Source organism: Eleginops maclovinus, chromosome 11 (genome assembly GCF_036324505.1).
Source record: "Eleginops maclovinus isolate JMC-PN-2008 ecotype Puerto Natales chromosome 11, JC_Emac_rtc_rv5, whole genome shotgun sequence".
Lineage (NCBI taxonomy): Eukaryota > Metazoa > Chordata > Actinopteri > Perciformes > Eleginopidae > Eleginops > Eleginops maclovinus.
In genome coordinates, this window is record NC_086359.1 from 14859766 (window position 1) to 14873572 (window position 13807).

The 13807-nt window shown below is 38.6% G+C and overlaps 1 protein-coding gene across 2 annotated transcripts in view; it reads left to right on the forward strand.

The window, feature by feature from the left end:
- The first annotated feature begins 366 nt into the window (after window positions 1-366).
- Window positions 367-13807, forward strand: part of si:dkeyp-23e4.3 (rho GTPase-activating protein 7) — an 86017-nt gene continuing 72576 nt past the window's right edge. For both annotated transcript variants that reach the window (XM_063895577.1, XM_063895578.1), the window contains exon 1: window positions 367-602. In XM_063895577.1, the coding sequence (XP_063751647.1) occupies window positions 482-602 (121 nt within the window). In that variant the 5' untranslated portion in view covers window positions 367-481. The remainder of the gene's footprint in view (window positions 603-13807) is intronic.

A 13807-nucleotide genomic window follows, 5' to 3' on the forward strand; every position in this document is an offset into this window, starting at 1 on the left:
TGCTGATGTCTTTGACCCAGGATAGATGTCATTTCCTCTCTTTAGGCCAGCCAAATCCGTTCACTTCCCACACGCACACCAAAAAAAAACATTTCTCACACTCCCTCGGGTTCACATTCATCCCCTTGAAAACACACAGATGTGCACTGACACACCATAATAGTTTTTTCATCCATATAAACAGCTCTTCAAACACAGTTCCTTTTACTCACCCTTCCTCTCATACATGCACAACTTTCTGAGGAGGAAGGGAGGGGAAGGGTGTTTTTACAAATTACATACAGACATACTTTTTTCATCAAGTATCAGCCCCCCTGCCTCCTCTTCCTCCCCCCCTCCTTCTTGTTCTTCTGCTTTACTTTGCTGAACTCTTAAGTCAAACACACACTCGGCATGACAGAGTTTGCTGCCCACATGGGTTAGAAACTCTCCAGAAACGCAGGGTTTTTCAGTGGGAATATGTAACTGTTGAGTGTGGAATATGGCTCAGACCCCGGCGGTGAAAGCTCCACTGCGGAGATCCTTCAGCGAGCATGTGAAAGATTCCACCAACAAGGCTTGGGATGTCTTCTGGAAGAGCTTGAGGGATAGGCGGCTGTCAGGTGAGTTGGGATATGATGTACATTTAAATTGTAAAGTTGGTTGGAAGCTTGGAACAGGAAGTTTCTGCAAGGTTGAAGCAGCATTATGATTCAAGAAATTGATGAGGTTTAAATTTTCTTTAAGTAATTTGATTCTGCAATACCATGATATAGTACACTTTTTGGAAATGTCAGGCTCTGGCTACTGCAGTGAATGAAGTGGTGCATCAGTGAAGTTTACCCTTCCGCCTCTGATGTTACGTCTGCACAAACTTGAAAAGCTGAAAAAGAGTTCATACACAATTTCTGGTTGGATCAAATCTTAAATTGGGTCCAGAAAGGTCCTCATTTTGCATTATGTTGGTTTTTAGACATCATCTGAAAAATGTGTTAAACACCTACTTAACAGAACCAACTGTAGGGCAGTTCTCAAGCTGTGATGACACTCGGGAGAGAGGAAAAAAAGTTTTACAAACTACAGTACGTGTATGCCTCACATAGCCTCAGGGGAACATGATCTTGTTTTGTTTTCAAAGTTCACTTCTCTCTCGGTGCAATTTCAAAGTCAAAGTTACTGTATTGTCAATCTTCTGTTTGTGAGATACAGAAAGGGAGATTGAAATGCTGTTTTTCACAATCCCAAGTAAAGCAAAAAAAACATTTGTAAACATTTTTTTTGGGGCAAAGATCAAGACTATAGAAAAATGAGTTGAGTTGTTAGAGTTTGGGAAACAGTGATGTCTTATTGACATTGAACTACTGTAAAATAAAAACACAGTTGTCGTTGTTTTCTCCTTGTTGATTGCTAGGAGGATACAATGATTGGTCTGAAAGAAAAGACAAATAATCCAGCCTTAACCTTTAATATCTCTCAAACCACTTCCAGAAGCTGTGATAATATCCTTGACAGCTCCTGCATTTTTCTGTCCATCATATAGTTGCAAAGCAGCTCCACAAACACTAGCATGTGAGCTGAAGCTGTGACTGATGTTGGTTTCACATCTCATTGAAGCCGGGGGGGTTAGCAGTGTTTCTTGCACACTGTGAGGGTAGCTTACTTGGTGATACCCTGGGTGCTAAATGGAGTCCTTGGCTACAAACATCCAGCAGTCTCAGCATGTTCCCACTTTGAGAGCTATTAAGTCTCTCTCCATCGGACAGATCCTGGGAGGTCAGAAGGTCTCAGGTCTGACACTGCACCTCCTCAGCAGGCATCTGGGGTGTTTCATCACTATTAACACAAAGCAGGTTTCAATAGATCAGTGACCCACCAAAGAGCCGTGCTGTGAGATGGGAAAATGGTGTGTGCTTTAAGTGAAGCTGCAGGGAATTGTTTTGTTTTATTTCCCTGGAGGTAGATTTGTGTCATGTATTGGTGTGTTTTCCCTTGTGTGTGCATATATGTGCCTGCAAACATGTGTGGGCTTCTAAGGAAAGCTTGTGAGTGGAAGATTATTTCACTGAACTGCCTGCCTGTAAATGTCAAGGTGAACCCTTCAACCACCTGCTGCATCCATGTGTGGAGAAAGGTTTGTCAAGGCACTGTTCGAAGGTCTAAAAATGAGCAACCTGTAAAGGTGTTGTTTTTTTTGTTGTTTTTTTTTGTTTTGTTTTGATTTTTGCATTTTCTTTCCTAGCTAGCTTGCTATGGAGGTAGTCAATGTTGCTAGCTTGTTAGCTGGCCTCAAACACCTAGGAAGTGTGACAGCGTTCGAAGCAAATCCTCAATATGGCCAAACAGTGGTGCAACACTTTGGTTTTATTTCTTATTTTAAATGTTCTGAAATTGCATTTATTTTCCTCTGTGCTGTATCCAGTTATTGTTCTGATGTAGCACTGCAACAGACTGTTTTGCTTGGTAGTACAAAAACAAGATGTAGACACACGTTCTGATGCTGGATTTTTCAGCATACCTTGAGCTCATTGCTTTACTTTAGTCTACACAAAAATATGTGAATGAAAAGGAACCTTCCATCCTCTCTCTGTCTTTTGGAAAGAATATGTATGTATATACTTATCTGAGCTGTGGAAATGGGCTGAGTCTAAATCCATAGCTTGTAACTAGCCTCTTATACTGGCCAAAATTAAACCCTGTTTGCGTGTGTGTGCTGATACTCGTAGCTTAACTTTGATGACCCTGAAAATGTGACGTCATGTTTGTCACTGTCAAAATCCTTTCCCATAAAAACACATGCCAGATATACTATAATACTGCAGGAGTGGCGAGGCAGGTTTTTAAGCTGAGCAGATTTAGTCAAGAAGCTGCAAAACTAAAACAGCTACCTTCAGGGGTTTAAATGAACTTCAGTGAAAAAAATAATCCTTCTGCTGTATGTTAACGTCCAGACTCACTGAGCGCTTCTTAAACCTCAAGCACTACCTCTGATTCTTTTGCTACCTGTGTGTATTTGTCCGTGCAGATCTGTGAGTGTGTATGTGTGGGAACGGTATTACTTTTCCTTGGTGTGTGTTTAATTCAGACAGATGGTTCTGCTTCCTCCGAGAGAGCTGATGTCTGGCTCCAGCTGTGTGTACACTTACATCTGTGTGTGTGTTTGGATTAAATTAACATATGACGTTAGAGCAGTCATGCTCACTGATTGGTGGAGATGGGTTATGTAATCCTGTGCTTCGTAATCCTGTAGCACACACACATTTACACACAGCAGAGAGAAACAGAGCGAGAGGTCTTGCATTAAACAGTGTGTACTTTACATACATTTATCCAAGTTTAACTTTTAAGGCATCAAATCATTTAAATGTGCTTTTAATTATGAAATAGAGGTTATATCCTATAATTCACACAAACCCTAACTTTTCCACATTTATGTCTTAATATCTTATTACTAAATTGTGAAAGTGTCCCTTTAAGGCTCACACTTTGTATTAAGTTCAGCTGAAAAGTGCTTTAAACATGCAACTTAAAAGATATGATTATAACTTATTTTCATAGATTTGTATTAAATACTATTTACCAAATAACTGCAAATAAACCCTAGTTAAAAGTCAATATTGTCAAATTATCTAAAAAGAAAATAACAAAAAATAACACATTTGAAACAAAAAGACTACTAGAATAAGATCATTGTTATAATCTTTCTTCAAGACACTGGATTAGTTCTTCATTATTAGGTGCTGTGGTTTGTTCATGTTAGTATAAACTGACAGCATCATCAAAAAAAGCTGATCCTTATCCTTACTTATTTTAAAGCACATATTTTATTCACAAGCTGAATGCAGCACAGACATTGAGACCACTGATGTAACAGATGCAGCTCTGTACATACCGTACTATACTCTGTATATACAGTAGTAAACTGGGTGTGTTGAATAATCCAGTACATATGTCGCCTGTGCATTAATGTTTTCCTGCTGTGCATGTGCTTCTCAAACAGCTGATAGAGTTGACTTCCCTCAGACTTTTCTGATTACTTTGCCATAAGCCGTATGACAATGTGAGGAAGTCATATTTCTCTGAAGGGCCTTTTTTGTAATTCAACCAGATCATCTTGAAAAGTCATCCCACACACACATCAGTCAAAGCACAAGTGAGAGATGCTCTGGAGGATTCAACTGTGTCTTCACTCAGATATGTTGAAGTTGCTACAACACAGTTTTTCTTTCCTTTTCCTGACCGAACTGTGTCTGAACTGAACCAGCTTTGTGTCTCTCCTGAGGAGTGACGACCGTATTTAGCTGCAGTGTGAACCTGGCCCGTGAGAATCGTTGCTCTAATCCTCATCTCTGTCTTGCGCTTTGTCCTAGATTTTTCTTTCATCACCGATTGTCCCCGAGCATCTCCTGTCCGTTCTCCTTCATTACCCCTCTGCTAAAAAGTTGTCATAATTCACATCCCAAATATGGTCTTCCATTCAAACCTCGCCGGCGATGCTCTTCCAAATGCAGTCTTTGCCAGACGAACTCTGTAAACTTTGTTGTAACTTTTTCCTTACGCCTGGACTGACTCATCACCAATGTGACAGGGGGACGGTCTCCAGAAACTCCAGATCAAATTGGAATTCAACACCAACGCAAAGACGTGTGTTTTAGCTGAACTATGTGTGTTAATATCTACAGAGAAGATGGTACAACAGTATTGAAAACAATGGTATGAAATATGCTAAAACAGACCTCTCAGACAATGTAACAGGATTTATGACATATTGATAAAATGTCATTGTTTCTGAAGTCTTTGGTTTATTTTTTGAGTTGAGGGGAGATGTTTGTTTAGATTTTAAAGGGCCACAATTCTCCACATTGGGACAAACCTAACCCTTATACAATCTGTAGTTTCCCGGCAATAGAAGAATTTTTTTGTTTTTTTTTATGTAGATTCGATGTTGTTTGATGTTGAATTTGTGTGGATCCTACACCAAAAGATAAATCGCTTTTTTACAACCAAGAAGGAAGCTGACAGAAAACATAACATGCATAATTTCCTGTTAGAGCTGTTTTCTTTCTAAAAGGAGCACCAGAAGCTACTACTGTTTATTTACATAAACAGACAACTAATTATGCATTAATTTCAAAGTTTAACAGCCTTGCATAATAAAGTGGTACTTGAGGATAAAGATGATTAAAACTGAAAATGAGAATGCAGAGAGACACTGAGGCTCTGAGCCAAATGTAATGGAAAAAAATCAATTTTAAGGCTGCCGTTTATTCTGCTGTGATAAGAGATGGGCCAAACTAAACATCGAAGTAGGAAACAAGGGTGGAAACCTGGGAAACACACACACATGCACAGTTCTTCATCACGTCCCTGCAGCTTTGACAGAAAGAGGATAATACACAGACAGTTATATGCACCAAGACACAGACTCTTTATCACCAGCTTTCAAACACACACAGAGTGTTGGTTTTGGTCTCACAACTTGTGTGGTAAATGATTCTTCTCTGGGGCTGAGGGAGCTGTGTGTGTGTGTGCGTGCGTGCGTGCGTGCGTGCGTGCGTGCGTGCATGTTCATTCATCCATCCATCCATTCATCCATCCATCTCTGTCCAAGCTGCCGAAGGCCATGAGGAAGAGCTTGTGGGATGGCCACAGGGTCTAAAAACTGAAAACATAAAACGAAAATACGATCTATGTTTTACCTAGATGGAAGTTATGGGGCCGGCTCATATCAGTGAAGGAATTTTCACAGTGGAGGTACAATTCAAAAAAATATATAATGATCAAGGATAAAAATAATGTTTTAGAGTGTTTCAGAAGTTTCTTTTTAAAATGGGCATTACCAAAACTAACGGAAATACTATTACTTATAATATGTCTTTAGGTTATTGGACACCTTAGTTGCTCTTTCTAAGCTTTTTTAAAAATCATTTTAAATTTTATTTTCACTGCGAAAGGTCTTTTTTTGGGGCTTTTTTCCTTGTCCTCTCCTAGGGTCCATGAACAGAGGTTGTCATATGCTGTACCCAGGGGCCACTTTTGCTAAATGACCTTTTTGTTTTTTAATTAAAAAGGTCCATTAGTCATTTTTTATGCACTCTGGCACTCAATTTAGATTAAAAGTACAAAATAAATTGTCATAGAATAAAAATATCTTATTATGGTTAATCGGTACTAATAAAAGCGACTTGAGGAGGTGGTTACATGTAACCACCAATACTAGCATCTAGAGCAGTCAAAGCAGCATCTGAATTCAATCAGGTTCTTCCATTACATTTCATCTTGTTTGGCATTCAGCACCCATTGCAATCAGGACATTGTCTGAGCTGTTTCTGTTTTGGTTTGAACCCATCTCTGTGCAAACTGGCATTCACCATGTGAATACAGGTTTTTAAGATGTCTCTCATCATAGCTGCCTGGAATTCATCAGTAGTATTACCTCATCCTGAGCACCGGGACCACATGCTTCCCCTCTCTTCTTTTCTTCCATCTCACTCCTTCTTTCTATTCCACTCCTTTTTCTTTAACTTTCACTGCTTTGCTCCTTTTCTCCCTGTTCGCCCACTCTGTCCTTTTCTGCTTTCCTTTCTGTTTGCTATCACTCCAACTATACTCATATGGCAGGCTCAGGGGAGTGCTGAGAGTGTGTGTGAGGGCTTTTTATTATTCTGATTGAGGCTATGTTACGGTTAGAAAAAGCTTTCCAGATGTGAAGTGAATAGAAAAACATTCTCCAGTTGAAGAACAAGGAAAAAAATCCACCTGGAATTATAGGGATTCAGATAACAGGTTTCTTTTTTTTGAAGGTGCAGTCTGTGAGTGGGAGAAGATGAGAATAGGAAGGAAGCAGGTTTTCCTCTCCAGAATGAGAATGACTGATTTATGAAAGTGGCTTGGTTTGTTGAGCCATTGAAGGAGCTGTTAACACAAGCATCAATGACATCTTAATAGTACTGGGGCAAATCGCAGAAATCGTATATTCTTTTCAACCTATAGGTACTCCCAGAGAATCTCGGATAAGCCGGTGTAGGCAAGTTAACATGCAGTTGGCTGTTTACCCTTTTATTCCTGGTCCACCCAAAAAACAAAGGAGGTGGTCATTCTTCTGTCCATTTACCAACCAATTTTCCACCATTTATCCACATCCAAATCACAGTGGAGGACCTGGCAACACACAACCTTCTATCCACCATTGAGAGCAGAAAAGACTACACAGACTTACTGGAACAGATTAAAAGCAAACAATTCAGCACATGTATGGGGAAAATAAACAAAGAGAGAGAGGGGCAAGACAAGAGGCTAGATCTCTTGGAGGGCTCAAATACAGATACATACTCATTTTACAAAACTAATTTCAGCTTCTTTTCTTCAATATCATTCTCTTGGTAGAATCCATGCTTAAAGGTTGTTCAACCTGAAGTTTAGGTTGAGGTTCGTTTAACAGGTGACTTGAGAGATTTAATGTTAAGCGTAGACTTGCTGTCTAAAGCATCCTCCGGACCGACATTCGTCTGATCTCCTTATAGATCTCAGAGCTCATTATTAAACAAGCCCCTGTCAAACCCCGACTCCTTCATTTAGGGCAAAAAGTAGCTTGAAACCAAAAGGGAGAATCAACTTGTCGAACATGGAGATGCTGATCTGCATCCCAACTTCTTCTATTCCAGCTATAAACGTTGAGAATTGGGAAAACAAAATATCATGCTATATACTATATACTTGTCACTCCTTAAGTGAACCCTAAAAGTTATTTTCATGGCATTATCAACTTTGAATGTTCACACAATGAGGATAAGAGTTAGAGCTGAGGCAATGTGATGAACGCATAACTGCTGGTACTTTTGGCTGACTTCAAACTTGACTAAAGAGGTTTTACCATGTTTTCAGAACTGGCCAGGGTCTCATCCACTGAAAAGCGCACATCCTCATTTTCAAGATCATGTACTAAGAAGTTGTTCTCAGCGAGCCCAGAGTTTGGTTTAGTGGTTCGGTAGCTGTGACATCCTTCTTCAGAAAACACTGCTTGACCCCCATACTCTTAATAGAAAACAGCAGAGTATAAATCCTGAGACCTAATGAGCTGTTTTCTTTGTTTACCGCTCTGACTGAGCAGTGCAGAGTTGAAGAAAAAGTGTATTGACTCCCCTTTCCCGATGGAACAAAACAGCTAGGCAGTCAATATGACGAGCCAAGCGTTTTTTCTATTGGCCAAGCAAAGGTTGCTGTCTTCTTCTTTAGTGTCTTTTATCTGCCACCAATATATTTCATAAGGTTAAACTTTTGTGATTTTGTTAAATGGTACCAATATTCAGGACTCAAGCTGCCAGTTTTTATAGTATTTATACAATTTCTCTGCCAAAGCTGTTGACAGTGTAGATATCTGAGATGAGGGTTCTGCTCCAACTGTGGCCAACCTTTAAGTGTCTTCTTGGCATTTTTTCTCTCTTAAAAAATGAAAGATTGAAGTGGTACATAGACAAGCACAAAAACAATAGGTAATATCTTCAGTATATTCATTCAATGTCAAAAGGTCACAACAAAATCACAACTTTGATACAATTTTAATTCTAGCAAAAAATACATCTCCAATACTCGGTATGAGTTAATGACTTGCATCAGTCATACCTTTTGAATTACCTACTTCATAAACGTATATTCATTTTTGTCTTTCTCAATTGAGTATAATTACAATTATAAGCCCTGTTTTTGTTGCATACCTTATAGTCACTTTAAAATGAAGAACAAATTGTTTTTCGACATGTATAGCTGGAAATCTATTTTTGAAATATCATTTAATCAAAGCAGAATATAATTGGTCTCATTTTACACACTTATATAGATCTCCTAAATTGAGCTTATGGTTGGTATTTTGTTTTGTAGAGTTTGATATAAAGTTGTAATCAGTTGAGTAAAGTTTGTCCGGGAAATATTAGTTTGTAGGGATTGCACTGTCGGTGGGGTTGATGGTGTGTGACTCCACAATGAAATACAATCAAAAGCATCTGAGGTTTTATGAAGGCTGCTGAGGGACCGGGCTTTAAAAAGGAAGCATAGTGAAGGGAGGAAAAAATGTTGTCTGCAGAAGCCAGAGTCTTATATTCCACAGTATTTATTGTGTAGGTTTTAATATCTTGGAGGAAATGCGCTTTAGCGGCTTGCAAAGAGACCTTGGAGGAGGAGGAGGCCACCTGAGAGCCACTGAAAAAACAAAATGGCTGCTTTTCTTATCACCTTGCTGTAGATTTTCCGAGTGGAAGGGTGTGTCAGTAAACCAGTGCACAGCAAGGCATAGTGCTTATCTGAAATGATTCAGGTCTTTTGAAGCAACATAGTGTCCTGTAGTTTGGAGAGTGTGTTTTTTTAAAGGTAGCACAGACATCTTTTCACTCTAAGCAGCAACAGCTTTCCCTGTGTCGATGATGTTGGAAAGTCATTTTTGGCCTTTTTTTCTTGACACACTCACAACCACTTTTTGACATAAAAAATGTGCTGAAAATGTTGTGTTTAAAGTTCAAAATCATTCAAAACAAGAATCACATTTCAAATAATGAGTGTTTTACACTGGCTAGCTCAGATAGCAGTTTGTTTGATCTTAGAAAAACTTAATTTAATTAAATTACAAAACGGCAGTAACATATTAACAACGTTCACAAAAAGGTTACTGTCAATACGGTGCAGAAACCAATGTCTGGTGCAAACAACTGTTTAAAGTCTGAAAGGATTGCTAAGAGAATGCAGGATATAACAAAAGTTTGCTATGAGATTGTCTGTTTTGTAAAGTTCTCTGTTTTGTAAAGAATTAACAGAATGGGCGTTCAGAAAGGCGGTTTCAGACTCTGTTTATACCCATCTAACAAGCACTTTGTTGAAGCATAATAGGGGCCTTATTTAACGTTAGTCTTCTGTTGAGATTGTGTCAAGGAGATTTAACTTACTCTTGACACTGTGATTTGTGGTGTTGTTGTACTGAATTGCATTATGATGTCAGGTTTACGAGCACAGTCCCTGATCTACAACCTCAGAAAGTACTGAAGAGTTGATTGAGCACTGCTGTGACTCAACAAAAAATACACATGACAAGCTTCATAAATAATTATTCCAAGGCTGTTGTATTGGGTTTAGATTGTGCAGGTGTTGATGATACTGTGTCCACCTGCAGTTTTCATTTGTTTTTCTCACTTCAGAGCCTTTGTGATTTGAGACTGAGACGATATCAGCTTTGTCAGATCCAGACGCTCTTCAACTAGTGTCAGTTTCATCCACTGGGAAATGGAAATTCACTACGTTTTTTTGTGTTACCCGTCAAACCAAATCATCTCATGCCTTTTGGTGCTCATAAGCTGATTAGCTCATCTTGTTGTTTTAATAAATCCTTAATGCAACTCCTGTGTCTTTGTTCTACTTCCTGCTGCAGGCCCAGTTAAGACTGAAGCCCCAGCATGATCTGGTCGTAGATTTAATGTTCACAGCATGGGTGGCTGATGAATTTTTTCTCAGATTTGGATAAAAAAAGCCAAAAACGGGAGCAAGCAAGGCCCCTTTCGCTTCTGTTTATGCAGTGTTTAACTCCTGCTGTTGTTTAACAATGTGAGCCTCCTCAAGTACTGTGCCTATCTGAATGGAGATTATGTTTATAGGCATATCTGTGATAACTCTCTGGATTTATTTACATTGTATCTGAATAACTTTCCATACAGTTACTCAGGAGAAAAATAAATGGCTGTTTATTCATTTCTTGCTGCTCTTCCTATTTTGTAGGAATACGCATAACGATACAGGCGACAAATAGGTCAGTATTATTCAGGACAGAAGCATTGTGTTTGTAAAGTGGACAGCAGCAAATCATGTCGCACAACGTTGCCCCAAAAAAATACACAATTTTCCCTTCTGTTAAAGTTAAACAGTCTGCTATGGGTTGAGGAGTTTCAACCTGTAGACAAAAAATTTTTTTTCCTGTTTTCTTTCTTACTAAACTTCTTTTTAGAATTGGTAGGTATAGACAGTTTGATAGATTAGCTCCACATAATCAACACAGTAACAACTTCATTCAATAACAGTTTGATACAAAGTAAACTCAATGGCAAATCATCTGTATTCTTGGAAGAATTTCATCAGGAAAAAGTGAAAAATCCAAAATAGGATTTTTGACCTTCAGACCTGTCTATAATTTTGAACAAAATGCCATCATGTGTTTCACAGTAAATACACTGAAACATCCAAGTGTACAGCTCTTAAAAATTGCATATTCCAACAGTCACCATAACAAGTGTCAGTATATGCTTGAACTTAAATGAAATTGTGTTAGAATAGGGTGCAACTTTCTCTAATCTGTCAAAAAGTTTAAGAGTTTATAGAGAAATATTTCAACTTTGAAATAACTATATCACCGATGCAAACACTGAATCAGTGTGCAAGTGAACAACAAATCCTATTAATGGATCATTAATATCCAGTTTCTTTGTAGCAGGTGTTAGATTTTCTTCCAAATAAACTCAGATTCAACAATTGCAACACATTTTAATCTAAGGGTATAAGGTAAGGTATAAAAATGCTTTCTGTTTCACTGTTGAATTGTTGACCAACCCAACAGTAATGCATTTGATTTGTTAGAGTTTTCCAGAGTTTCTTTGAAATAAGTGCATCACCCTCATGCTTAATGCATAAACATGTTAATCATATATCTCTCAGTACGTTTTTGTTCAGGCCTGATTGGGTTTCAGTATTTCTGGGATTACTTAAACTCATTATGTGCAGCAGGAAATAGCTCCCTGTGTGAGAAGACTGTCAGTCACTGATATTACAAATCTGTTCTCCATTTCTAAACAATTGCAGCGGGGAGGCTGCAGTTCATACATGTATTCATGTGTTGTAAATGTGTAGTGAAGTGAGGGTGTTTAGCTCTGCGGGTGTTCCTGCATGCTGACACACATCTCTCTGCCACTGTGGGTTTAAATGTTTATAGGAGATATGTCTCAATCACAACTGTGGTATTATATGATCAAATTGTAACTGACATAGTCAGAGCATCAAAAATGTGAAATGCTTAAAATCATTAATGTAAAATATTCAGTGTCTAAAGCTGGTTGACAAACGGAGCACAAATAACACGACTTGAGCTCCACTTTTCATTTTTCTTCTTTGTTTGTTTGGTGTTTGTTTGTGTAATTTCTGGCAACCCAGTTAATAATTGCACTGCTAGAGTGACCATTCAAACATGTTGATTTTAATAAGAGCTGCCATCTGTGCTCATATTGTGCTCCATGAATCCAGTATTTATGAGTAAATATCTGTCTGCCTGTGTCTGTATTCAGACTCTGCACAGAAGATATCATCAGTTTGATATTCATTTTTCAACAGTTATATTGAAAGGAAATCTGCTTCTTCTTGGTAGCAAGAGAGGCAGATGACGCAGGTCAACAATTGATAATGAAACGCATTCTCACCTCAAACTAAAACATTTTTTAAAATCACGTGGTTGTTGCACTAAATATAAAGTTAACTGATCATGAGGTGCATGAGTTCCAAGAAAAAATGTATGGCAATGAAAACAAAGTTGTTGACTCAATTCTCCCACAACCGGTGTTCCAGTCCATTAAGTAGTTGTTGAGACATGTCAATACAGAAGTATGAATGTTGGTAACAGATGTCATGGAAAACAATCTAGTAGTTTCTGAGTTATTTGAATTTGGATACTGTCTCAGAAAAACAGTGCCTTCCATACAGCTACGAAGCAAGGGCACAACAATTTCTTACCTTACGAACTCTTTGACATGACTGCCTTTTTGATCAATTATATTTGTCCCACTTTTTTTGTTCTTAAATGTTATGCTGCGCCTCATCATAACATGTTGTGAATTAACTTGTTAGAAGCTTTGATGCGGTTGCCTTCATCACTGATACAACATATGGATATTTTGAATGTTTGTCATTGTATTAAAGGTACAACACAGCCCATCTCCTCATCAGTGCACCAACACTGGAAACTCCATTGTGACCGGTAGCTTTATTTTACTTGAAGATTTTTGAATTAGCATTGTACGGGTAATGTCATACAAGTTCTACAGTTTAATAGTTTAATAAAGAGATTTACTGTTATAAAAGGGGTTTTAGAAAGCCAAAACTTTGGTTTGGTTGGAGTCAGCATTCCTCGTAGTTTTAGAAGTGTTTGCCCTTCATTGGTGTGAACTAATTTGTGAGAACTGTTCACATGCACGCTGAGATGTTTTATTAAAGCTGCAGTCCCCCCTGAGGAAGATCTTTCTGTGGTTGATGAGTGCTTTGATCGTTTTGTGTCTTCTACCTGCCAGAGTCACTGTCATTCACATCATCATCTTTTATGGCTTCCTCCTGAAACTGCAAACTCATGAGCAGATGCTAAATGGTCCTCAGAAAGAGCAAGTGGAGCGTCTATATTCACTCTGCGTCTGATGCTGGTGTATGTGCCTGTGTTTGAGAATGTGTGTTGAAAAACTGCGACAGGATTGGCTGTCTGAAAAACAGCTCTGTTGTTAAGGAACTTCTCTGGTGGAGTACAGACTCTTACGTCAAAGAGCCAGAAGCAGCAGAGCCCTAAAAGGAGTCGGCATGTCGGGCAAAGACGAACGTCTGCGGCCAGGTTTGTGTCTGGACCAAATCTCCTCGTGATTCTGGCATCTTACAAAACAAAAGCATCGTTTCTCAGCTGGGGGGTGACTGGTTCAGTTTGCAGTAATTTTTTCAGATGTGTCCGATGTGTTTGGCATGACAGCTCTTGTTAGCATAGACATTTTTAAAACGGAATCATTACTTTCTGCTTCTGAGAATTTGATTGTGAAAATATCGAAAATATTAGTTT